The following is a 27,479-nucleotide window of genomic DNA, read 5'->3' on the forward strand; positions in this document are numbered from 1 at the left end:
TGGAGTAAAAATGAACATTTATTACAACTCAACTGGTGTGATACTAAGACAGTGTCCACACAGCTTATGTCACAGTCACAACAAAGCTTCCAACCAAGCACATACAAGGCAACATTGTAAACCTTAAACATGGTTTGAATACACATTAAAAAAATTGCTTTCAACTTTTTAAAATGTCAAGTAATTCGATCACTTCAACATCACACAGAGGGCCACTCTAATGTCTCTTGAAACTCATTCCAGATTTTCTGTGAGTGAAATGTAGAACAGGGTTCCTGGGTATCTTATGCAAACATGATATTTTCATAACTTCTCCTTTGTGATTATGGCATGAAGCCATGATCTTTCAAATGCCTGGCACAGCTTATAAAGTATTTGGATGCTTTGGAACACAGTAATCACAGCAAATAGACCCACAGGAGGGGAACTTGATAGTCATATTATTGGAAAGGCGTGCAGTAACACACACAAACACAATGTGCAGGAAGTCACACTGCTTTCAACAGCAGGTGTTCTGTACTGGGGTTCTGCACTATGTGAAGTGTAGGACATGCAGGGAAATGCAAGACAGAGTAAAACAGAGTTTGACTTTGTGAAGTTCATGTTGCCTGATCCTATGCATGTTTATATGGTAGTAAATCCTGCTTTGTTCAATAGGACTTAATGTTTTATTCTGTTTTTAATCTGTTGGGAGCTGCCCAGAGTGGTTGGGGAAACCCAGCCGGACAGGCAGGGTATAAATAATAAATTATTATTATTATTGTTTTATTATTATTATTATTACTTACTGCCAAATAAGTATTTGCAGCCTTTTGAAAAACTAGCTGAGGTAAGGTATGCCAATGACTTAAAGAGTTTGTGTGTAATGTTTGCTTCTAGTGTGTTCAGATTTGAACACACTAGAAGTGTTCAAAGATAGGGAGTAAACCTATCCTTGCAAAGTAGAATGAAAAACGAAAAACCATGATTAACACACAGATTGTCAGATTATCAAAATAGCTACTTGAGTTCTGATTTAAGTATAGTTGATATACTTGGAGAAAGGTAGACAGATGTGTTGTAACGTTCTCTTCTTACATTTTTCCCTTTGAGATTATGTCATCTCAATGACTTCTGGCTTAATACTGCTTTACACTTTTGAAAGGATTACATGTGCAATCAAGAAAGCTAGTAAAAAATAAGTTTTTTAACAGAAAATTCCATGTAGCCTCAGCAGGTTTCCCTTTGTACATTAACTCAGTTTTCTGACTGAATTTCACACTGTACAATTTCATTCTGATACAAGTTCTGTTTACAACCCTGTTGCTAGAAAGAAAACAACTAACATCTCGCAACAGATCTTGAACTTGCAGATCTCAATAGAATTCTTTGGTATTATGAACAGCTGCAAAACAGTTGTTTCTCCCCAATCTAACAACCTAAACTGAGTATAACAAATGCTGACTTTATAGTAAAAGTCTTTGGTTACACAAAACCAAATTAACACATTTCGACTGGTTGCCATATGGAATTGTTTCTTTTCAGTACTTGATACATTATGTATGGCATTTTACAAAATATATTTACTAAAATTGCCATTTATGACTCATCAATGCTTGTAAATTACTGTGGCTTAAATCACTGCAATATCCCTTTTCTCCCAGAAAAATGTTTTTAAATCTTTCATTCCCTTGTTTTTAAATTTTACAGTAAATGGATTTTTTCTTGTAGGCCTAAAAGATGTAGCTCAGCAGAACAGTAATACTGACAAATAGCATCATAACACCATTAGCTAACAATAAATGAAGGCAGTGAACATTTAGTTATGCGGAAACATCACACAAGACATCAGCAAAGAAGGAAGTTTATGTCAGTCCAATTTCTTCGAGTACACTACGAGGGGTTTCCGCTTCCTGTGGAGGGAAAATTAGAGAATGAACAGATTTTGTGCTCTTGCCAAACTATATGTGCTATGTTAATAGGGAATTGATGAAATTCAGGATATGCACCAAGCAGTCGCTAGTTATGCAGAACACTCTCAATGTTTAAGCATTTTATAATAGTATTCATCGCACACACCCATCCCTTTTCTTTTGTCATCAAACAGAGGAAGCAAATTATTTTCTGTTTTCAGAGCAGAGATAGGGGATATTGCTATTAAAATTCCCACTCCCAACCACCCCAGCTGGAATGGCCAGTGGTCACCAATGATGGGAGCTGTAATCCAACAACAAGTGGAGGACCACAGATTCCCCATCCTATTTGACATAAAAGAATGCTATGATACCACTAAAACTTTTTAGAATCAACATTTCTAGGTTTAAAAAGTTAGATTTCTATACTTTATATGTGAAGTTTGTATGGGACTTCTTGAAGTGATTTGACAGCAACTGTACTATTAGCTGAACGTCAGATGCTTCTAAGACTACCTTAAGAAAAGCATACCATGTTTGTTTTTCCTGTTAAAAGCATACCTTGTAATTTTTGTATAAACACAGAGAGTTTACACTTACTTTAGCATCCTAAACAAGGCACAGCACCAAAAAGAGAGAGTCAGAGTTAGGCAACAATTTTCAGAAAAGGCAGCATTGAAAATGTGAAAGAATATAGTTAAAGATGCATTTTGAATTTCAGGATGTTCAACTATGATTTTAAAACTGGAAATTTTGAAAAGGCTATTGTCAGGGGACTGAAACCACAAGAAACTTACCTTTATTATTCATTTACACATCATAGAAATAAACAATGCTTCTAAATATTCATGGATATAAGGATAAAAGAGCTGGACTATCACAAGTGGGGCGGGATGTTCCTAGAACCTCTAGATTAGCACAGATGGTACATACAATCACTAGCATGATCACTTTCCACCATTCTGCATTGATAGAAAGACATGCTAGTGTATGGAACTGAAGGGCAGGATACGAGATAGCACTGCAGTTAAGTTTTAGCCTAATCTGCTCTGTGTAAAGAAGGTGCTTTCTGACAAATAGATCCATTGGCAGTGAAAGGCACCGTTCTTCCCATTTGTGAGGCAGACTACAGCTCCTTGCCACACAAGAACTACTTGGGAATGGGCACGTTCCATCAGAAGCTGCAGATCAAGAAGATAGTATTTTTCTTCTTCCTTTCACTGATTTGTGAGGTAGGTTAGCGCCACTGTATGCCATGTGAAGCACAGGCTGGACTTCCATGCTAGTTGGAGCTATCCACAGAAATGTTCATATTCTCCTATCGGGACAGGACCTAAAGGAAGTAGTGCTTATGGACTCTAAACTCTGGGCAATATGCACATACTATCAGACTATTGTTGTGTGTATTTTCATATACTGGGTAAAAAATTAAAAGTTAATTTGCACTTTAATTAACAACGTTTTATGAGTAAATGAAGCAAGCACACCCTCAACTAGTTAACATCCCAGATGCAATCTGGGAGCATTTAAACTACATAGTAGCTCTGAATATCAATCAAACAAATGTTAACAGCTGTTTGAAAATGTGTAACTGAGTAATGCTTGAGAATCAATTTAAATAATGCTAATGCATTGAAGTTTGAATCATTTATCAAACGTGTTTTCACATATTTTATGCCTGTAGATTAGAATTACCAAAGGCCAACTGCACAAACATGAAATATATCATAGCAAAGAGATGGAGGAAAAAAGAAGCCATTCACGTCAGGAGTGCATGCAATACTTTATTATAGACATGCCATGAAAACTAATTCACAGAAATTTACAAGCATGCAGCCGTATAAAGCTATAACATAACACAGCACCTCATTAGCACTCCATGCACAGCACTTTAAAGATTCAGGCATGAGGAGAATGCAAGCAGCATTTACCATATACATTCACAGAAGCAATACAACAAAAACAGGAAAGTTTTGTAATGGAAAAACATCCTAAGATTTGATACTAATACATCCCAGACTGTTGTAGATTCAGAATGTTAAACCCCCTTACTTGTGAACTATAACTGACATTTTTGTTCAAGTAAAACATGTATATCTGGAATTTTCTATTACTTATAGTTCATTTGGTTAATCCTGCCTCTTTCCTATTTTTGCAATCACTATTTTATAGCAGCCTCCTGAGCAATGTAAACAGAATTAGTCTACCACTGCTCACACTTGGAATGTTCACATTTCTGAATAGAAATTGCAGAGTGGCTCAGAATATCTGTGGATGTTTCTGTATGACTACCTGCAGGCACAGATTCTGCCTGCTGTGGCAATGTTTGGGTCAGCTCCATTAGTGCACTGAAGTATAGTCATATAAACCATTTTTTCTATGGCCTACGAAGTTTTTCTCATTATCTATTAAACGAACATTTAACGGGTCCAATAGTTCACTGTCAATGGATTTCTGTAATATATGCACAAATACCAATTCATACTTAGTTTGAAAAATACAGTCACCATAGTGTTTGCGTATTTAAACTGCAATGTTGGGCTCAACGCATTCCAGCTTGAATACTACATGCTATGACAAGCGCTACTGGTAAGATTTAACATGGAAGTTATGGCATGCTGACAAGACACATGAAAAGAAAAAACACAGACATCACAAATGGTAGGAAAAGAAAATATACAACAGCAAAACAAATGTGATAAACTAATTTGTTCAAGATGACTGGATTCGTCCAGCTGAGGATAAGTATTCTGCCATGAGTAAATCGGCTCTATCACGTCTCTGTATGCATGGTGAATGAAGTCATTTAGTATACTGGGACATTAAAGTATTCATGACGTGGCTACAAAAGAAATGTGCACATTCTTTATAAATAGTACAAAAGTTTGCATGCATACAATAATGCAAATGGTTTTTTATTTACCACTACTTTTAATGCTATATTACACTATTTCTACACCAATCTTCTCAATCACATGCATTATTAAACAACATGCTATTCAGGGTTTGAAAAGCACATCACTGTAGTATGTTTAACAAACTATATGCAATTAGACATCAATAAATCATTTGTTTAAAAAATGTTGCTGTGTGTGTGTGTGTGTGCTTCAATATTTCACAACAAGCTTGTGGTGACTCGTCTGTACCATGCATGGCTACAGTCAAACATTATTTGTTTGCATATGATTACATTTAAGTAGAGAAGGCAGAACTTTGCCTGCGTACTGCTAAATAGAATTGTCATTTTTCCTTTTTATTGGAGGCACAGAAAGAGGTGTGGAAATTAAAGTATGAAAATTGTTCAGTTTCTGATAATGAATCTAACTACATCAAATTCTATCCCCGCTCCACCCGATGTGTTTTTCAGCATGGCAATTTGCAAGCAAAGGATTGTTAGAATATCCCCCCATCAGCAAAAAAATAAAGCGTAGTCTTGCAAATTATCTCTAAGCACAATGACCACATTCTGTCTAAGCCATTTTTAAAACCACTTGTATTAACATTCCAAGCCAGCTAACCGTTAATCCAACTACTCAGATGGAGACTTGGCTTTTGGGATTTTCTACCAACCAAGGCTAATTTAACAGGACCTTAAATTCTCTCACACTTCTAAGAGCTTCTGTACAATCAGACCATTCATAGAACTGTTTCAGGACCAGTTCTAAGAAGACTAATCCAAAGACCCTTCTGAGAATTCTCATTTAAATAGGAATGTCCAAATTCTCATGCACAATAACCAGGCATAAGAATAGCCTGTGGACATTCCCATAGCACTGTGTTTATGTATGAAAAATATGGGCTTTCCAAAAAATGTTAAACTGAAAAGTCTCCCCCCCCAAAAAAATAATTCTTCTGCTCTAATATCAACTGGGATCCATGTTAGTCTTATATTTAGTTAACATTTAATATCTTAATGAGAAGAAAATGAACTTTCTCAACTAATGTGCAGTGCTCCTGTTCAGATAGATTTCCAGCCACTCCATTCCAGTTTCTCTCCAGTTTTCAATCTCCGTCCCCCTGCAACACTGTCTGCATTCTATGCTTACTAAACATGTTCTGTTCTCATTAGATCATTTTTGCACACAACTCATGATGCTGCATAAGGTTGCAAAGAAACAATAGTTAACTTCTCAGGCAACAGAGCAAGAGTTACATCAGCTTTAACCTTGACTAGCATTCCCTCCTACGGTGTCTTTGAACAAGTTCTTAAAAATACAAAAATAACTAGTCAATAACCTAGACTCAGTGTTCTCATCCACATCAGATTTTGCTCCTTCTGTTTCACTTTGCCCCAAGTGAGCATGCATTGTGTAGCATTTCTAAAGGAGTTTGCTGCATTTAGAATATTATATAAGGAAGAACGAAGTTTTACCAGAAGGGTGTGAAGGTCTGGTTTGACTTACTAATGTTGAGCTTTTGTATATTTTTTCTTTTAAATTCAACTTGCACAGAAGCACTTAAGCAAACCACTCTTGAGTAGGACAATGGCAAAGATAGCTAAACACCAGTAAGTTGATTTGTTATTATTTAACAAAACATTTTATTTTTTACATTTTCCAACCTCAGACAGGGTGGGAGAATTAGTTATAAAAAGTAGTGAAAAATGAACTGGTTCAAAACATTACAAAAGTAATTAAAACATTAGGTCAGGGCAGGCACACTGAGTCAAGAAGCTGTTAGCTTCTCAATGACAATATTCTGCACTACAGCCTACCCGCATAATTTTTGCAGCTCAGGTCCTAAGCAAATTTCTATCACATTGTAGGTAATGTTGATAGGAAAGTGTCTCTTCTCTCATCAAGTTTGGGACTTTGCAACCAAGTGGAATAGAGAAAGGAAGACTTACTATTTGAGCCATGGTGTACCCTCCATAAGCAGAGCTGAAGATATGTACCAGCATGACTAGGTGGAAAATTACTCCACAATCACACTCAAACCAGGGGCAGAATCCACAGAACAGATGAATGTATTGTAACTTTGAACAATTTCATCTTTTGTTCAGTCTATTCAAGGGGAGAATAGCCCGCAGCAATCATTCTATATAATCACTGTGGCACACATAAATGATGGTAGAGACAACCAAATCCTAGAGTATGGAGCATCTTATATCTTTAGGAAGGGCTATAGCTCAGAAATCAGGTTCAATCCCTGTCATCTCTGTGTAGGGCCCAATAGATAATCCTGTTGAAAAATCCAGAGTACCACTGCCAGTCAGTGTAGTCAGCTTCCTAATTGTCTGATTCAAAATAAGGCAACTTCCTATGTTCTTGTTTCTTCACCTGTGGTGTGGGATCTAGTAACAGCTGCTATTTACATTAGGGGTCCACACCAGCTATCAAGCAGATCAGCAACAACTCTAGGGCATCCAACTCATTATTGGCTGTGGCCAGGTGCGTTTCTGTTCAGCTTAATCTTATGTGCCAGCTACATCCATTCCGGGAGTCTGCAGATCTGGTCAGGTGATGTAATACCTTAGTTACACCATGCCTGGATTGCTGCAATGTACTGTAAATGGGGCTACCTTTGAAAACTGTCTCAAAACTATCAGTTGTCAAGAATGTGGCAGATTACTGGGGGCCATATGACTTTCCTATTAAACACAGGAAAATGCAGACAATTGGTCTTTCTAACTTAGTATTGTCTACACTCACTGGCAGAAGCTCCTCAGGGTTTCAAACAGGGGTCGTTCTAAACACTTCGTGGAGATGCCAGGGATTGAACCTGGATCTCCTGCATACAAAGCAGGTGCTCTATCACAAAACTATGGTCCATTCACAACGACTGTTCAGGTTTCCAATTCATTTCCAGGCTCAATTCAAAGAGCTAGTGATAACCTTTAAAAGTCATTCAGTTTAGGACAGGGTTTTCTGAAGGATTCCCTTCTGTAAATGCCTGCACATGACTGAGTCTTCAACGGATCACTCTTGTGTGTCCCAACAACTTTGAAAGGATGCCTGGGAACACAGACAAGGTCTTCTCAGTGCCCGTGCTCAAGCTCTAGAATTCCCTCCCAAGGAAGGGTCATCCTGCCTCCTCTTTAATGGCCTTCTGCAGAGTTATTAAAAACTTTTAAAAGAAGGCTTCTGAGTCATTGATATTTCTATGCTCATTTACTGACCTAATTTGCTAAAAGGTATATTGAGTAAACTGCTTTTAACAGCTGCTTGGAATTAAACAAAGAAGGGGAGAACCATGTATGTCACACTGAGCTCCTTCGGGGAAAAGGCAAGATATAAATGCAATAGAAATAAAATAAAACAGAAGTTTTTTAATGGGTCTTTGAATATTATTTAAATATAGATCATTTATTCACCCTGATTTGTACTGTCCCAAGCTTACTGGGGAAAGGCAGGATTAATAAGTGTGATAAGTTTTAACTTGTTTTACGTGTAATTCCATTACTCTGTTAAAAGAAATTCAGCTTTTTGAAAAAACTGGAAGATGTAATTAACTTTTTTCTTTAAAAATGATACCAGGCTTTTAAACTACAGTGGTACTTCTGGATGCGAACGGGATCCGTTCCAGAGCCCCATTCGCATCCTGAAGCGAACGTAACACGCGCCTGCAGGTCGCGTTTCCGCGCATGATGTCATTTTGAACGTCTGCACGTGTGCGAGTGGCGAAACCCGTTACTTCTGGGTCGCAGCGGAGCGCAACCCGAAAACGCTCAACCTGAAGTGTATTCATCCCGAGGTATGACTGTACTTCTGCTACTCTGTATATAATTTAGCTCTGGAAAGTTTTCAGTTTATCCATTTGAATGTTCACTGGGATTTCTTTAAAATACACTTACCTTTTTGTGTAACATATTCCTCTAAAATACTCAACAAAAATGTTGCAATGCACTATAGATGTATATTAGGCTTGTCCTATGAAATTGAGTAGTAAAGCATAAATAAATAGGTCTGCAGCAAGGCCTATGGTAATTTCATGACCCTTCCAGGTAATGTTTCAATGCATAATTAGGCCCTACCTAGCAAAAAACTTTGTGAACCTTCCAACTTCTATTAACACCTAAAGATTAACAACACCAGAACAAAACCACACACCAAACACTTCAAACTGATGCTGTTAGTATGAAAGGAAAATAAGACAAGAGCACCCAAAGCATATTTCAATACTGTCATGCAAGTGTTGCACAAGGTTAAGTTCATCACTGGCCACTTTTCTGTTCCTCTTTTTACTTATCAGGCAAGAGTTCCATTACACGTGCAAAACTCTGCAAAGCACCCATGTAAACCATGCCACCAAAACGGTAAATTTGGTAGTTACCAATCGTATGGATGGGATCAAAACGCTAAGGCTTTAGACTGCTCTTAATCATAAGATATCCTCAGACAAACCTCCCCAGTCTTCATTCTGGCTCTACAAACAAAATCAAGCACAATTGAAAATTTGGCAAGTCTGAAGTTTAAACATTTTTTTAAAATGTAGCAAAACTATCTGAAAAAATATCCACTATTACACACACTTGTACATATGAGGACCACTAAGGCTCTCAGGTAAACGGCTTCTTTGCATTGCTTAAAAAGTCAGTGTTATCAAGGACAAAGCTAATGAAAATGTGACAAAGACAACAACTCCAATGAACTCCACATAAAAAACATGAGAACTCAACACAACAAGATGTTTCTTTTCCAATAGCTAATCAAGCTCCAGGTTGGGGAAGTTATTCTGAACACAGTGAGAGCATCTGTTAAGAGTCAAGCTATATTTGACGGTAGACGATACTTCCTACTTGTCAGCTCCATTCCCATATAAAATGGAGGTGGGACTCAGGTCTTGCAGCAAGAACACTGCACCCTTAACCACCTCCTGTGCCTTATTTCCTCTCAGTTCATTTTGCTAACCATGTTTTCCCATTCCTGATCCACTTCTGGTACTGGAGCTAGAAATAGGGAAGTGTCTGAAGCAACTGAATACAGGGAGGTGAGGTACATGAGAAAGTCAGTTAGTCGGTCAGTCTCCCATGGATGCCATTTATTGTTAAGGACCCTCAACTTTATATGACAGTGGGCTAGACACATAAATTAGAGTTCCCACCATGTCTGATTTGGTCCCCAAATAGATCACATTAATTCAGATCTCCTCCTTACTAACAGCTTTGAAAACTCTTAGCAAGATGTAACTGGACTATCGGATTTATTTTTAATGGGTTTTTAAAAGACAGTATCTCAGAGAATGCTACCCTCTTTGAAGTTTTCTTCTGAAGAGTACAACATAAAACCTAAAAAGCTGAAGTTAAGCCTTTCTTAAAGTTAGCATTTAATTTGCAATAGTGGAGTTATGCCATTCCCAAACTATTTAGTACTATGTAATATACATTAATTCCCTCATGCTACAAAGGACTACGATGTAAGACATCGATGAAGAAACAATAGAGAACAAGGCAGAGTTCTCATTCAATATTCCTGCCTCTACCGAATACTTTAAAGACTACTTCTGTGCTGAGGTCAAAGCACCAAACATTCAAATAGGGTGATGACAGTTATCTAATTCAAAGCACAATATCTGTAAGGGAGATTAAACAGCTTTACCACACAGAAAGGTGCTTGCTTCATAACTTATGCAAGCAGTTCAGAAACACACATCTCTCAGAGGCAAAGCATAGGTACTGATTCTTTCAGTGCTAAGTATGACAAAAACCCAATAACTACATTAGGTGTGCAATGTGTTTGTTATTTCCCTATGTCACTCCAATATTACAAGAAGTTAGAAATCATGTAGAAGGGACAGAATGATTATGTGCATATAGGCATACAGTACACAATTCATTTTTTAACCATGGCATCCCCTCACTTCTGCATGTGATCTTCGTCCTCCCATGTAAACTTTAAAGCCTTGCATTCCTCTGGCAGCTCTAGACAGAGCTACAGGACTGCTGCCATACCTATGTCAGGCGAAGTATGTAACATGGAGAACACTTTAGATGTAAACACTGCCCCAAGTCCTCTCCATATCTTCAGCAAGCTGACTGCAAGTTTGAAATCATATGGAAATACTCTGAACAAAAAAAAGTTATCACTGCAAGAATCTTGACTGCCTTGTATTTAGGAGCTGAACTAATGTTTGGCAGCTGGCACAGATCTGAGTCACTACCAGTACCTGGGCCATAACAGGGAATGTGGGGCTTAACACATCTATTGCTCACTGCTTTTCGCCATAATAAATGTGTCTGCAAATCTTGGGGAGATAAGCATATGAAGTGTGGTTGAGGGCAAGCATCTTGCAATTGAAGAGTGAAGCATTTCTTCCCATTTTTCCCCACTCCATATCACACTGCCTCCCATGGCTTTTTAGCTCTGATTATCTTTGTTCTCAAGTTCCCACTTTATTCTGGATTAGGCATCTCTTGGTCTTAAAATCTTTTCTTCTTGTGCCACATCCAGGGTGATTTAAATGGGTTGCATGGAGCTCAGTTCTGCAATCACTTAAGTATTTCTTTCGCCAGAACTTAAGCTTAAGTAGTAGATGCATTCTTGTGAGATCTTCTTTGTTATCTGCAAGTGAACATGCTCATTGTCCACTCGCAGAACATGAAATAAAAAACTTTGTAGCAATGATGCACTAATTTAACAAATCACAGTTCTAGTGAACAGGGTACTTAATTTCCAAAAATAATGGAAGTGTACTACTAATGTAACCCTCCCCATGAACTATGTGCTTGATAATAAAGTAATTCTAAAATACACAATTGAATAAGAGCATTTGCAATCTGTCCTAGAAGGACTGATTGTCCTTATTTTGTCCTTGTGCTTTAGCTTGTCAAATGGATTTTTAAAAATCCTTCAGTGTTAGGGTATGAAGGAAGTATTATGGTATTAGCTACAAAGTCAGGATAAATGACTCTTCCTTGTCTAGCTTTTGTACAGGGAGTCCCAAGTGAAAAGCTACTTATTATGTTTACATTTGTTTTATCAAACAGATTGTTACATACATATAAGGCAGCACTGATTCCAACCAAAGCAAAGGAACGGAATGGAATGACACACACATCACCCATTACAAATAGGTTAACTTCCAAAAAGACACTAACCAATGTAAAGGAAACACAAAGTCCAACATAGGCACTGCAGTAACAAATTCTGAAAAGATAAAGTACATAACTAACACACTATTGAAAAGATAAACTATCAATTATACAAACCCTGAAAGTCTATGTGAATTAAATTATGATGGGAAAGAGTAAAACTGATAAGGGGAAAATATTATTTTATTTCCTTTTGACATTTAGATGTCACACATTCAACAACTTCCGTTGGGCAGCTATACCTCCCTTGCAATTTCTTAAACAAGATTTGTTCTGGCAAAACTCTGATTTTTAAGGGGATTTGTATGGAAGAGAAATCTATGGATTTTGTTCTGCAATTTAATGTTGGACTTTTTTTCTTGAAGAGATTCTAAAAGGAACTGCATTTTGTATTTTTTTTACTGTGGTTCATTAGCCACCTCAGGCACTTTTAATCGAAAAGCAGGTTAGAATTACTCTGTAAAACAGACGTGCAAAATTTTGTTCACAACAGCTTAGTGTGCCACTGCACTCTGTCAAGCAAAACAAATGGCCAATCTTGCTCCCAAACTTGGGAGCTATAGCGCTAGATGCAAATTATTCTAACAGCTGTGTAATGATCCCGTCCCTTCTCAAAGCTGGGGGTTGTTTTGCCACTATGACAATGTTTTGCCCTGGGGGCCATAGTTCACCAAGCTTCTCACCATACTTTCCTGCTGAGAAAACCTCCTTGGTTGCTTCAATCCCAATAGCAACTTGACTTGGAGTAGTCAAACCAGTGAATTACCCACAATTCTGTCCTGCAGGGAAGCATAGCGAGTCACTGGAGCACATGGCTAAGAAAAGTCGTGGCAACCACTATTTTTGGCTTGCCTAGCAAGGACAGCCAAAATTCTGTTAATAAACGAATCCACCATAAAATTACATGAACAGAGTATGCCAATATTTTGTACTAGTACTATGGGGCCAGATAAATTCTGGACTGTAATGCCAGCCAGATAATAGAGCCAAACTAGACATGACATTTGCCACATGGTTTGTCTTTGTATCATTACTTTTTCTTTAACATATAGCCAGCACTTTGAAGAATCCTTAGAGGAGACCATGGCATACAGTAGTTCACAGAGTGGATAGACCCAACAAAAATACATTACCAAGAGGAGGAGGAAGAGGTACACACACCCCTGACTCGCCCTTTTTCTTTCTCTTTTACTCTGGCCTCAGAGGAATTGCTATGTCTGACTTGCAGCCCCAGAGCGCTCGGAGAGCTGCTCTGCCAGACCCTTCAGTGCGCCAGTGTGGTGTAGTGGTTAAGAGTGGTGGACTCATAATCTGGTGAACCGGGTTCGATTCCCCGCTCCTCCACATGCAGCTGCTGGGTGACCTTGGGCTAGTTACACTTCTTTGAAGTCTCTCAGCCCCACCCACCTCACAGTGTGTTTGTTGTGGGGGAGGAAGGGAAAGGAGAAAGTTAGCCGCTTTGAGACTCCTTCGGGTAGTGATAAAGCGGGATATCAAATCCAAACTCTTCTTCTTATGGGGTCCACTTTTCTGCTTGCCTTTCTTCCTGGCAGCAGCCCTCAACTCTCTCCCCAGAACCCCATGAGGTATGTATAGCTATGTGCGTAAAAGCGGCTGTCACCTCTCTAATATTTCTGTTCTCATTTCCTCTGTTTTATAATACTTAAAAATCTGTTAGGGGAGGGAAATCCTCCTCCCTTCAACTTCCTTCTACTCCAACCTCTGTAAAATCATATTTATGAAACAAACCTGTTAATTTCCTATCAGCCTACAAAGCACTGTGCACTATTAAGATCAAAGCAAACTAAACCAATAGTAACAATGAAGTAAGATCATACAGCTATAGCAAATAGATCTCTCTGCAGCCTTGTCCTTTGTGTGTTTACTCAGAAACAACACTATGCAAGACTTGCTCTCAAAAGTGTGTATAGTGTTGCAGCTGTAAAAAAAATATTCTTCCTCCACCCCTTTAATTCATATTCTTTCCTCCCTAATCTCCAATATCACATTTTCTTCCTGTGGATAGGTTAAAAGAGAAAAATAATCTCAGCTGTGTTTGAGGTTGCAAGCCTAACCATGTATATTCAGGAGTAAATTCTACTTAATTCAGCAGGGCTTACCCCCAGGTAAGGATTAAGTTTGGAGGTTTAGTGACCAAAGTCCACCCATCTACTCATTGCCGTTTTCTGCCTTCCTCTGCCATCTGTCCTATCATCCGTATTTGCACAAGCTTGACCTGCTGCATCCAACACCTCGGCTCATAGGCACTTCAGCAATGCAGATTGTTGCCCCTATGGCCAACTTTGCAGACATGCACTGCACACATGCACTTTAAACAAGCATGAGCAGGTTACACCTCATGTAAGGAATAAAGAATCAAACATTTTAAGAAAATGGAAAAATATATACTGAAAGACACTGTATGCAATCGCAACAGTCATGATGGCTGTTGTATTAATCACAGTATTCTATTTGCCACCTGCTCCTTCTGCAACTTTTTCTAAAGCTTCTTATATAATATGAACAAGCCGGAGTATTTGTGGGAATTCAGAATCACTACACTACACGGTCAACATCCGTATGAAAACATCTACTCAGTTGAGCCTTCTCCTTAGTATACCAGTATTTTAAAGGCAGTGAATTTTTAATGAAGAATGCTTTTAAACAAGTACAGTGGTGCCTCGCAAGACGAAATTAATCCGTTCCGCGAGTCTCTTCGTCTTGCGGTTTTTTCGTCTTGCGAAGCACGGCTATTAGCGGCTTAGCGGCTATTAACGGCTTAGCGGCTTTAAGAAAAAGGAAACAAACTCGCAAGAACTCGCAAGACGTTTCGTCTTGCGAAGCAAGCCCATAGGGAAATTCGTCTTGCGGAACGACTCAAAAAACGGAAAACTCTTTCGTCTTGCGCGGCATTCGTCTTGCGAGGTACCACTGTAGTCCCAGTGTATATATTCTGAAGTGGCAAAACCCAAGAAGTTAATATATATTTGGGTGGGGTGGCCACTTAATTACCAGGATAAATTTATGGTTTATTATTTTAAAAGTCTCACTAATGAGTGGATACAGGAGGACTGAAAGATGGGACTTCAACAAAACACATATCAAAGCAAAGCAAATACACATCTCAAAACACCATCCATGTTTGCAATACAAAGCCACAAAAGTTCACATTTGCATAACTGTACAAGTACACAGGCTCAATCCATGTTCCTTTATGTAGAAACAGACTTGCTGTATTTATAACATGGCTCTGAACCATCATTCAAAACATCTGTAGTGCCAGTTCTATGTTATCACCTCAAGATTTAGGAATTTTATGTAGCCTAACAAAAAATGCACTGTTCCAACTACTGTGTTGAAACCCTAATTCTAAATCAGTGCACTAAAGGCAACAGAGTTCGCTAATATTTATGCAGCTGCTATCTGTATACCAATGAGGCTAGGTAAAGGGAAATGGGGTGCGAACAACAAGGCCAGAAGCAGGACCCTTACTATTGAATTAATTCTTATGTATTTCAAAGATTTATGGCTTTGACATATTTCATATTTTGATATATGCTATGCTTTGTTATATTGATTATTCTGATGCTGTGTTAATTGAATTGTTTTCTGTTAGTCTCTTCGGGCTTCTCTCAGGAAGTAAAAACAGGATGTAATACAGGAAATGCATTTTGTTAGCAGCTGAGGTGCAAAGTTTCAACCCAAAAGTCTACTTTATTTGCTACAGTTCTAAGACTAGTGTTATAACTATTTTCTAAATGCACAGTGTACATCTACTTAAGTTAGCTATGGTACTGTTACTTGTTTTTAAAACAGTTAATGTTAACTATACCTTAGCGTCTCAAAGAAGAGAGTCTAGCTTCTGGATTTCAGCAATGAAAGAGGCATACATGCATCAGGTATGACAAAAATTAGTTATAATCATTCAGTTAATTGAATAAAAAGAAACGGATATAAATTAATTGAATAAAAACAACAGAAATGCCTAGACAAGAAGACAAACACATGGAGACAGTAGCTGCATGTCTAGCAACACATACAACACCAAACACATTATGAAAGGAAACCTTAAAAAAATAAAGCAGTATTACAGTTCTTTATAGGTTATATACTGAATATAGTGATGCTAGCTAACAGAATAAGAAGTGGGTAAAGCAATATTGTACAGAAGACTTTTAAGGAGAAGCTACATGCTAGACATGCTGAAAAGCTTTTTCAACAACTTCTGGAGAAATAAGATGCTTTTCTTAGAAAAGAGTAAAGCATGCTGGTGGAGCTTTGGCAAAAAACCAAATTTCTTACCTCTTGTAATAGATCTGCTTGTTCAATGGCTTTAAGAACATTTTTCTTTGAGGTCTCCTGTACTTCCCCTCCCAAAAGAAATTCATCCAAAATAAAATAAGCCTTCTCAAAATTGAAGATGATATCAAGTTCACATACCTAGAAAACATAGGAAAAAACATGTTGAGATTTATTCCCTTCTTTAAGGTACCAAGTTAAGATCCTGTGGTTTTTAAAGAAACACACATTGTCATGATCTTCTGTGTGATCACTAAAGACCAAGTCATGGATTTGGTAAGGAACAAACTTTTGAGAAAATATTAATATTGATTTAAATAGTAACATTAAAATATAAGGAACAGGCATTTAAATTAGTGTATCATTTGAGCTCATCAACTAGGCCTCATATATATACCACATAGTTCTCTGAATTATGTAATAGCGTTTGTAACAGCAGCAGCACACTACTGAATATCTTCAAAGAAGATTCAGTGAAGTTGCTGATGGAAGAAATCCTAGTTTCTTGGTTGTTACATACAGTATTGGTATTTGACATGCAATATCCGACAAATTCTTTACTTTCAGACTTCATTAACAATTCCCAGTAAGGAAACAGACCTATATAATGTAATGCAATAGATAACTTTTTTATTCTCATTCACAGTAATAATGCATACATGCTGTAATATAAAATCAAAATACCAAATTTATTATTCTTTTACAGCACTTTTCAGAGTGCAGAATAGTATTAAAATTCCCCAAAAGCACTGTGAGGGTGAAAACTAATGTCACATAAGCAAACTTCCACAGTGAAGCTTCCTCTTCTTTTTCTTCTCCCTGCAACATGCCCACCCCACTCCCAGGGCAAATCTATTGTTAATCTAGATCTTGCAAACCTCATGAGTAAATTTTGAGGACTGCAGGGAGAGGAGAGGAAGAGAAAGCCCTCTTCAGAAATCTGTTCCACTCATGTACAGACAACACAGGGTGTTATTTCTTATGTGTATTAAAACATTTTTTTATTTTCTTCAGGAAAAATAAGTCATCTTAATTTGTGTATTACATAAATAAAAAGCTTCATTACAGAAATTTATAATATAGGATGAGACCCAGTGGAGCTTGAGTGAGCATCTACTTAGTCAGTGAGGCTTCTGCTTTCTCTTCTCCCCCCATGTATCCCCCAAATCTGTTCTGGAGGTTGGGAAGAAATTCTGGAGTAGATATTGGGAATGTGTGGCAGAAGAGAGAAAATGGTGAGAAGAGAAACCCAAGTCCCATTACACAAGTAGATTTCCACTGCCCAAGCAGGCAGACATCCTTGGATGTCACCTACAGAGACCAGAAAAACCAATTAATAACTTACACTTCCAAAGTATTTATCAAGCAATTCCACATAACGGTGAATTATTTCCAGGGTTATTAGCTCATTATCCTGATCTTCAATGGCACAGCAAAAGTAGAGACTTGCATATCTGAAAGAAACAGGTTACTCTAATTATGAAACACTGCCAGATTTTTGTTTTAAGAATTATACATACCCATTACATATTTCACAGAAATTAACAGTGCCAACTTCCTCAGAGTAATGCATTAACTTTCAAAATTAACCTGAATTCACTAACTTTACAAACTGGCTTGAAAATAGCTTTATTATGGCTTTTTCCAAGTACCTCATTGTAGTTGCCAGTTTGTGGACAAGTTTCATATTTGAGTGTGTTATCAACAGTTATTCAATCAATAGCTATAGGAAAGAATAATTATAATAGCAGTTATTGTTTTTATGAAAACAAACTTTCAAGATGGCTGTGGAAGCGCTACCCCCAGCAATCTTTTCCATCTCAAGGGCCACATATACCAGTAGTGAGTGGGGTGTAGAATGAGATACTTAATTTTGTACAGTAAGCTATATTCTGCCAAATAAAAGCCAGAGTCTTCTAAATACACACACACCTTTTATCCTCCACCCAGGCAAGGAAGGTGCATTTCAAGAACACATTACAGCCAGGCAAATCACTTTAGGCGGATGCAGAGTGAAGGGTGTGGCCTGAATGGAGATAGAGGCCTGGAGGATGTTGGAAGTGCTACAGCAGGGATCATTCAGTTTGTAATTTAAGGGTAACCTTTGTTATCCGTAAGTCAACCAGCCAGTAAGGGTAGAGGAGTCGCTTAGCAACCAGTAAAGGTAAAATGGTGTTTGCTGAAGCAGCATGTGCCTATTTATACATTGCTTTTGTTCATTTTCCTCAGCACAGTGTTATCAGGATTTCTTTTATTTCTGGCTACATCGGCATTATTTAAGTGACTTTGCTAAGAGAGGGGCCCCCAAGGTTCCCCACCCTACTCTAGAACACAATCATCATCCTAGGTACTTTTATCCTAGGTACACAAGATCAAGCCTTTTCCATGATGGCTTCCCACTTGTTGAATGCTCTCTCCAGGGAGGCATGCCTGGCACAACCTTTATCTGTTTTTATCTGCCAGGCAAAGACTTTTCTCTTTGTCCCTTAATTTGAAGTGTGGCATTGTGGCTTGTTTCAGTGGGGTGCGATCAGTAAGTCCTCATCTGTATTATCAGTTTAACAGTGTTTTAAAATTTTTATTGCATTTTCTCAGCTGTAGAAACTCGGCAAATAAAATAAAATAAATAAAGTGGTAAGTAGTTTCGCAGGGCGTGACATTTCCAACTGTCAGAGATTTATGAATGCACTGAAGCACAGGTAGTACTTGATCTGTTTACCTATTGAAACAAAGATTGAAATAATTTCACTGTGGTAGCAAGAACAATTTTCTTCATGGCATTAAGCAGACAGTACAACATTCCAGAGCTCTTAAATTTACAGTTGAACAGGCGAGAAGTATAAGATAGTGTAATTGTGCAACCTTTCTATATTTGAGCAAAATCAAGTCCTAGCTTATATAAAATAAAATGATGTAACATTTTAACATTCAAGTACATTAAATAGCCTTTAAAACATAGTTTTCAAATATGTATGCCTCATTTAATGAAAAATCTGAGTGCATAACTATTTTATTAAGTGTAAAATTATCTCATTTTTACAACACAGAAAAAGTACTGCAGACATAATTCCTACAATGCTACTGAATTATATTTGAGGAAAGTTGAATATGTTTTTCACACATAAGAGAAGAAATCCTTATTCCTACTATTCAGTATATCTTTTGTTGGATAGAACTTATAAGTGTAAGCATGGAAAACCACCTTTTGTAGACAATCTTCAGGTCCCTCCACTCCAGAAAACTGCACATTTTCGGTTTACGGGCCAAGACTGTTTGAACAAGTTCTCTTGTGATTTTCTTCTTTTCTTTGTCAGATAATGGGACATACCATTTCTGAAGTCTCAGCTTCCCTTGACGACTAAAAAGCAACATAAACTGCATCTGTTGAGTTAAATAAAACACAGTTTCATGTCAATCCTTCAGACCCGTTGCATAGTGTGTGCTATACATTTGAGAAAGCTTTTGAACATTAAGATCACCAGCATTTTTCTTTCCAATTAAGCTTTAAAAGCAGCCTCTGGGAAAGGACATCAAGGACTTGATCTCAAAAGATAGACAGTGGCTTGTATTATTAAATAATTATTTTGAAAAATCTGGGTAAGTTAAACACAGTAGTGAGTTTTATCTAGAAATCATCTAAATTGTATACAACTGTATACAAGTGAAGTTTAAATGCAAAACATATTCACAGCAGTTAATCATAATATACTATCATCTTCCCATTGAAGACAAATGTAGCATAATGCCCTAGGTTAAAATTGCTGCTGTTTTTATAAACACTTCTATAACTCATTGCACAGCAATAATTCTCAACTCTGAAAAGCTACAAATTTCATATTAAACAGATCTCTAGTAGCATGATCCTTGTTATCTGGGTCAGTATTCTTCAACTCTGGGTTCCCAGACATTGTTGGATTTCAGCACCCACCATCCCCAGCCATTTGAGGGCTTAGACAATGGTCAGGGATGATGCAAGTTGTAGTCCTATAACTTCTGGGGACCAAAGACCACTGATCTAGTTATGCTGTTGCAGGTGCACAATATACTTTGTTAAAAACCAGCCCATTCTTCTACACTGACACTGCGACTGTACACAAAAGGTATGACATAAAATAACCATGCTGAAAATATAATGCTGTTGGTCAGACTGGCCTAAGCCTTCTTCCTATATCTATGTCTACTTCTTTCTGCAAGCAGGCTATACAGAAATTGTAAACAAATTCTACACCCAACTTGAAAGACATCCTGCAAACATTTATGCAAGCATTACACATAATCCACCATACAGATTGTGGAAGGTTTACTTATGTGTGCAAATTTAGGTAACAGATAAATGTGTATTGTTTTGTGGTTCATTATGTTGGCTTTTTGCAGTATAGTAACGCTGCAGAGAGCTTGCTGGGGAGATCATGCATTAAAAAGAAAGGACTCAAAAATAACTTAAAGAAGGTTTTAATAAGAAAAACAAAAACTCCATTAACACTAAATATATTAACAAACAAACATGACCCAACCACCAACCCATCCCCCAGGGTAATGGGAGAGCTAGGTGCTGCTCCTTATATACTACACCCAGATGCTGACACACCTTAATCAAATACAACTCAGCAGCACCTGCTATGTTACACAGCTGTAAAGCTGGGTCTCGTTATCTTGCTCTGGCCCCTTAAAGACATACACATGGAGTGGAACAATGATGAACCTTTACATTTAAAGTAACCATTCAACATTTCCCCTGCGGTTCATCATTGTGGAACAAAAACATAAAGCATACTTTGTACATGTTTTTCATGTGTAACCTTTGGAAGTGCTTCTTGTAAACTGCAACCTATAATGTTTGGTATGTTTAAGGTACATTACCACTCTCTTAAGAGCAGAGAAACATTGTGTAGTGGGCTTTTCCACAAATTGATGCATCTTTTAACAAAAGCTTAACTGTTTCATATTTTACACTTGGTGAATAGCACAAATCATAATCTTCGCCTGGAATTTGTTGAAAGACCCTAGCAACTAGTCTTGCCTTGTACCTTACAACTTCATTTTTGTCATTCATTTTAACTCTATAAACCCATTTTGAATCAATAAGTCTCATATCTGGGGTTTGTGGTACGAGAGACCAAGTGTTATGCTCTTTTAAAGAAGCTATCTCAGAGTTCATAGCTTTATACCAATTTACAGCTTGGTGCTTAGGTAACTTCTGAACATCATTGTAGCTTTTTGGCTCAAAAACCACCTTATTGGCATACACAGTATTAAAATGTTCATCTGCAAAACGTTGTGGCTTCTGCCTCTTTCTATCTGAACGTCTCAGTCCGGAAGGAGAGTCAGACTCCTCAGACTTAATGGGACTGAGTGAACTACTAGTTTCAGGTTGTAAATCATCATTGTCAGACTGAAGAGGTGCCTGTAGGCTAAGCTCACGGTCAGAAAACTCAAGAGAATCTAGCCTCCCCTCGGGTGCCTGTGACTTTAAATCCTCAAACAAATTATCAGATCCAACAGGCTTTTTGTCTTTTTCCATTAATTCAGAAGCACCATTTCCTCCTGCTTCTGCTTCTTCTACCTCTTCTTCCCCAGTATCATTTATACCATCAGTATCTTGGAAAACAGCAACCCCATTCCACTTTACAGTTTGTATCATGCTTCTGGTAATATGAAATTTGCCAGTTGCTGGGACGTAAATTCTGTACGCCCCCTGCTGGTAGCCCATTAATTTTCCCTGGACACTACGCTCACCCAATTTCTGCTTAGCAGGATAATGCATAATTACATCTGAACCCCTAATACGTAGGTATTTCAGATTAGGGCGTTTTTTAAACAACTTCTCATAGGGGGTGACATCTAAACCAGAATTATAACTGCGATTTCTAACATAACAAAAGGCATGGAGCGCTTCAGCCCAAAAGTCTTTGGGCAGATTAGCATCGTGCAGATAAGTTTTAACCCCTGCCTGCAAGTCACGCTGCACAACTTCAACAAGCCCATTTTGCCAGGGACTTCGGGGGCAAGATAACTCATGAGTAGTCCCCTGCGCTTCCAGGAATTTCTCAAAATCCTCAGAAACAAATTCCCCACCCCGGTCAGAAAACAGGTTCTTAATTGGTTTGTTAAAGTGCGTTTTTACCCAGTTGCAAAAAAACTTGTACTTCTCAAATGCTTGGGACTTCTCAGCTATTGCATAAGTCCAACAATATCTACTATACTGGTCTATGAGAGTAAGCCAGTACTTAGAACCTCCTAATGATGGTGGGAGTGGCCCAACTAAATCACAATGTACACGCTCAAATGGCTCAGTTACTTTCCTATCTGAGCACCTACCCTTGTGTGCAACCTTAATCTTATTCTTGCAACAGGATAGACATTGCATAAAGAATTTGCATGGTTTTAAGTTGAGGCCATTGACAATATTCTTTGTCTTAATTACATCAGCAAAATTCAGGTGTCCCAGAATTCTGTGCGCCACGTGGATACACCCAGAATGTGGTCTTACATTCCTCAACCCCTGGCTTGACTGTGCTGCTCTGCAATTTATATGCGATTGTGAGTAGGTGTGAAAATACAGTCTATATAAACCATCAGATTCCCGGGCATACAATAGACGTTTGTTCCCCTCGAAAAACTCACACATAGACTAAGAAACGCACAGTTATGCCTTGACGGGCAAAGCACCTTACTGACAATAAATTGTCCACTGACGGGCAGTAAATGCAGTTCGCTATTGTAATGTTTAAAGAGTCAAGTTTAACAGTACCCCTGCCAAGCGACTGCAGGACTTGTGAATTGGCTAAATGTACATTACCAATTTCCTCTTCGAAAGAAATAAACAAGCTTCGATCATTGCAGACGTGCTGCGATGCTCCTGAGTCGACAACAAAAGACTTCCACTTGGCACCTTTAATTCTTTTACGATCTTTAGTCCAAGCGTGAAAAGCTCGCGGCTCGTTTCTGTCCTTACGGTACGATGCCGGCTGCTGGGCTGACGACCGTGATTGACGAACAGAAACAGGCTTGGGAGTACTTTGCTTTCCTTTGGATCTGCAGTCCCTTGCAAAATGTCCTTGCTTATTGCAGAACCAACAACGCTTTGCAGCTTTAAATGCAGTTGTATCACCACAGGTTTGCATATGGCGTTCCTCATTCTTTCTGGAAACAGGAGTGCTTATGGCACAAGCCTCCCTTCTATCCAACTCGCCCATTAATCTTGCCGTTACCCCTTCCACAGTTAATTGTGCTGGTGGAACAGCAGATATCTGGCTAGCTATACCATCAAAGTCCTCATTAAGGGAACAAAGGATGATAAAAATATACTGAATATCAGGTATCTCCATGTCCCTTTGAATTGATTCGCCGCGTATTGCCTCCAGACGTCTCAAGTGTGCTGCCAAATCACCACCAGGCTGCAACTTCGTCTGGTACAACTGCTTGAAAAACGTCAATGCAGACGCTGACTCTTTTCTAACATGCACTGCTGCAAGACTGTCCCACATTTCTTTGGCAGTTTTCTTATTCCTTATATAGACTACTTGCTGGTCGCTGACTGCCAAATTAATTATCGCCCTGGCTTTTGCATCTCCTTTCGACCAAGCATTAGTTACAGGGTCAGGAGGGTCATCAGTTACATAGGTCCATACTTCTCTAGAGGTCAAAAGCGCCTCCACCCGAAAAGACCATAAACTATAGTTCTCATCTGTTAGCTGTGGGAAGACCAGAGCCTTCTCAGCTTCAGGAACCCGGTCAACCATTCTGGAACTCTTCCAGACCCACAAAAACTACGCTAACAGGAGAAGGAGTTTTCAAACCTTTCTCAGAGTCCAAAAATATGCAGTCATCCACTCAGCAGCTGGGCCCATAACCAAAGATGTTGGCTTTTTGCAGTATAGTAACGCTGCAGAGAGCTTGCTGGGGAGATCATGCATTAAAAAGAAAGGACTCAAAAATAACTTAAAGAAGGTTTTAATAAGAAAAACAAAAACTCCATTAACACTAAATATATTAACAAACAAACATGACCCAACCACCAACCCATCCCCCAGGGTAATGGGAGAGCTAGGTGCTGCTCCTTATATACTACACCCAGATGCTGACACACCTTAATCAAATACAACTCAGCAGCACCTGCTATGTTACACAGCTGTAAAGCTGGGTCTCGTTATCTTGCTCTGGCCCCTTAAAGACATACACATGGAGTGGAACAATGATGAACCTTTACATTTAAAGTAACCAGGCTTCTAATTTTTATTTTTAAAAAGCGAAGAAAAGAACCTATAATGCAACAAAACAACCTGGGAGAAGCAGCTAAAAACAAGCAAAATATACTAAAGAACCAACTTATAAACTTTAAAATGCCTTGATAACTGCGCCTGAACAATATGTGGTGGGGAGGCAGGTAAAAGAGGAAGTGATGGCATCCACACTAAATGGTATTAAAATATCTTTAAAGTGGTATTAAGTATTCTTCCTATATCTTTCATAGATGAAGAGAGAGGTCTCTGCAACTTCTCATCCTGACACTACAATTGTTGTTGTTATTAAATTTTGTATATTTCCCTCCCTACATCTGTAGATCTCAATTTGACAATTTATATGTGCCAAAATGATCCCTTCTATCTAGCTACTAAAGGTATAGAAATCCTGTCTTCCATATAATCTGGTCAGCCCAGAAAAAGCAGGAACATTGATGCTTCAAACATGAGATGTGATTCACATATTGCAAGCCATACTTGAAGATAGATCTTTGGTTTCAGAAGGTGGAAAATACTGAAGAAAATTATGTACCATCACCCTATCTTTTGAGTTCAACAAAGTGCATCTGGGATGAACAGCTCTTATCACCAACTATACATATTGTGGTCAAATAAATTTGTACTAAAGAATATCCACACACACCAAATATGCATGCAGTTCTTTCTTAAGATCAAGAGAACTTTGGAATTGAAATCTTTTTGAATGAACTACCTAGACCTTGTTGGCCACACACAAATATAAAAGTTGCCCCTCTTACAAGTAGATGCAGCCATGACAGGTCCATTCCTACTTAGGGTATTATCTTCAAAATGGAGTTAGAACATGAAAACACCAAGTTCATGAGGTGTGTAGCTGTGAGCTGAAGATTTTGACTAAGCCTTGCTTGCAGAAGTTGTTTTTCTGTAAGCTCTCCTCACTATGTAGAAGGCCTCAGTGAACGTTACAAGAGTTACTTTGAACTTTAAAGGCACTCGTCTCTATAAAAATACAAGTTAAAAAGCAATTTGTATTCTGGAGCCAGAGCAGTCTGGACAGTTAAATACGGAAATTTAGTACCACACATTTCTCAATCTGAATATAGTGATGTATCTCTCACTTTATCACATGAGATACAGGAAGAGGAGCAAGGAACAAACAAAAGGAAGTCCTCCGAGAGAACTTCAGAGCAATATAGATTTGTTCTATTTTACAAATCCCAGAACATTAGGCATAATCTAATCTGATCTATGAAGTGTCCTTAAATGGGTTATTTGTATGGAGAATCAAAACTGCAATAATACCATAGGGCAAAAAGCTTACCTTATTTATAATACATTTCTAGTGGCTAATCTCCTTAGTGGAGAAGCAGCTCACCTGCAATCCCCAATATTTGTCCAGAAGGCTATAGCACTCATGCTCAAAAAAATGATCTCTCTCCCTCCTTCTCCCAGGGTCTCTCAGCATACATATGCAAGACCACACTAAGGACAAACACCATCCTGCTTTTAGGCTTTAAGCGCTTCGAATTCGCATTTAAGCATGTGCTGGGAAGGGATGGAGGGGAGAGGGGAGCCACCTTTGTTCATCCAGGCTGCGTGTGGATTACACCCTCCTCAAAAAAGAGAGAGAAATAGCTGAAGCGCATGTTAGGAGCTGGTTACCCCACTCATACATCCACTTCCTTCCAGCATCCCATTTATGAGGAATCGCGCACGGGTCCACTAGAAGCAAAATCCACAATAAAATGCTACAAGTGAAGGGGTTTTTTCCAGGGGGGTGTTGTTGTGTTTGTGTTTGTTGAAGGCAGACAGCCTGCCAAGCCAGCGTGGCATCAGGGGCCACGAGAAGGACCGAGGGCAGCGCCAAGGGGCCAGGCAGGAGACTCTTGATCTCAGCGAGGTCGCGGGTTCGAGCCCCGCGTTGGGAAAAGGAGTCGTGCATTGTATGGGGTCGGACTAGATGACCCTCGCGTTTCCTTCGAACTCCTACCATCTCCTTCAGAATAGGGCCTAACACCGACGGGTCACGAACAGCTCGACGGACGCCTACCCCGCCAAGACCTCGAGGAAAAATAGTCTTTTTTCTTTTTTGTGAGCACGTAGAGCCCGCGCGGCTTGTATACAAATGCACGCGCTGTGTATTCCTGTACCTGGCCGCACATTTTTATATATGCAAACGACGACGGCGGAGAACAAGAGGCAGCGGGAGAGTCTTTACAGCCGGTCTTTACAGCCTCCCCGCCTTCCACCCGTCGGCGTATTAAAAAAAAGGGGGGCTCCGTGAGGAGACGCCTCTGACCGTTATAAGGAGGCAAAGGCGCGCGCGCGCGAGGCCAGGCTCGCCGCATCACTTACCGTTAGTCAGGAGCGTTCGAAGCGCGCGCACCGGTGTCTCTGCGTGAGTGTGTGCGTGTGTGTGGAGGGTGTCTGCTCAGCGCTCTCTCAAACTACGCAGGGAGCAACCGCCGCCACGCTCCCCACCAGAGCGAGGGAAGGGAGGGGCGCCTCACGGCGAGCAGGCCGTGCCAACTGTGGCGGGGCCAGGAGGCGGGGCCAGGAGCTCGTCGCAGGGGGCGGGCGGGCGGCCCCACTTCTTCTCTTCAGCCACCAAACTTCATTCGCCCCCTCGGAGCGGACACCAGGGTGTACCCAAGGGGCGGGGTGTGCGTGGGAGCGCGGCGGGGCGGGGTTGGTGAAAGGAGGAGGAAGGATTTCCCGGGCAGCCAATCCCTGAGGCCGAACCGCACGACAGAAGGTTGGGGAGCGGGTAGTAACCGGTGCGCAGGCAACAGCCATCCGGACACGGCGGGTTGTGACAGGAGCGAGGTGGACCAATCAGAAAGCCGGGTAGACGTAACGTTGTCTTTCCCCCGCCTCTCCTCGCATCTCGCCAATCAAAAGCACAAGGGGAAAGCAGATCAGCCAATCAGACGGGGACGTGGACGCCCTCTTCTTGCCCACCAAGGCACACAAGGCGGTATATGAAGCCTCGACAGAATTGCACCGATTGCACATGCGCAGGGTCGTTCACTCCCC

General features: G+C 39.4%; 1 protein-coding gene across 7 annotated transcripts; it reads right to left on the reverse strand.

The window, feature by feature from the left end:
* On the reverse strand, positions 1-27,250 carry AP1S2 (adaptor related protein complex 1 subunit sigma 2). Of its 7 annotated transcripts, none has more exons than XM_083502132.1 (6): positions 26,799-27,198; positions 19,424-19,602; positions 17,567-17,675; positions 16,225-16,362; positions 9,165-9,257; positions 1-1,892 (listed from the first exon to the last, which is right to left on the reverse strand). In XM_083502132.1, exons 2-5 carry the CDS (start codon positions 19,600-19,602, stop codon positions 9,213-9,215), a joined length of 471 nt encoding a protein of 156 aa, XP_083358258.1. In that variant the 5' UTR covers positions 26,799-27,198; the 3' UTR covers positions 1-1,892; positions 9,165-9,212. The 7 variants fall into 7 exon arrangements, with proteins under 7 accessions (XP_083358258.1, XP_083358255.1, XP_083358257.1 ...); XM_083502129.1 differs by lacking the exon at positions 26,799-27,198 and adding an exon at positions 26,594-26,741; XM_083502131.1 differs by lacking the exon at positions 9,165-9,257 and having other exon boundaries at positions 26,799-27,250.
* Positions 27,251-27,479: the final 229 nt, after the last annotated feature.

The sequence above is a fragment of the Podarcis liolepis genome (assembly GCF_965112155.1).
Source record: "Podarcis liolepis genome assembly, chromosome: 4".
NCBI classification, from domain to species: domain Eukaryota; kingdom Metazoa; phylum Chordata; class Lepidosauria; order Squamata; family Lacertidae; genus Podarcis; species Podarcis liolepis.

What these genes read in the sequence shown, in the direction of transcription:
- AP1S2 (XM_083502128.1), bottom strand. Translation starts at nt 26,791, where the DNA reads ATGCGGCGAGCCTGGCCTCGCGCGCGCGCGCCTTTGCCTCCTTATAAC. An exon ending in ATATAAAAATGTGCGGCCAG is followed by an intron (nt 19,603 to 26,593) that starts GTACAGGAATAC and finishes TTAACTCAACAG; the next exon opens with ATGCAGTTTATGTTGCTTTT. An exon ending in TTGATAAATACTTTGGAAGT is followed by an intron (nt 16,363 to 17,566) that starts GTAAGTTATTAA and finishes TATGTTTTCTAG; the next exon opens with GTATGTGAACTTGATATCAT.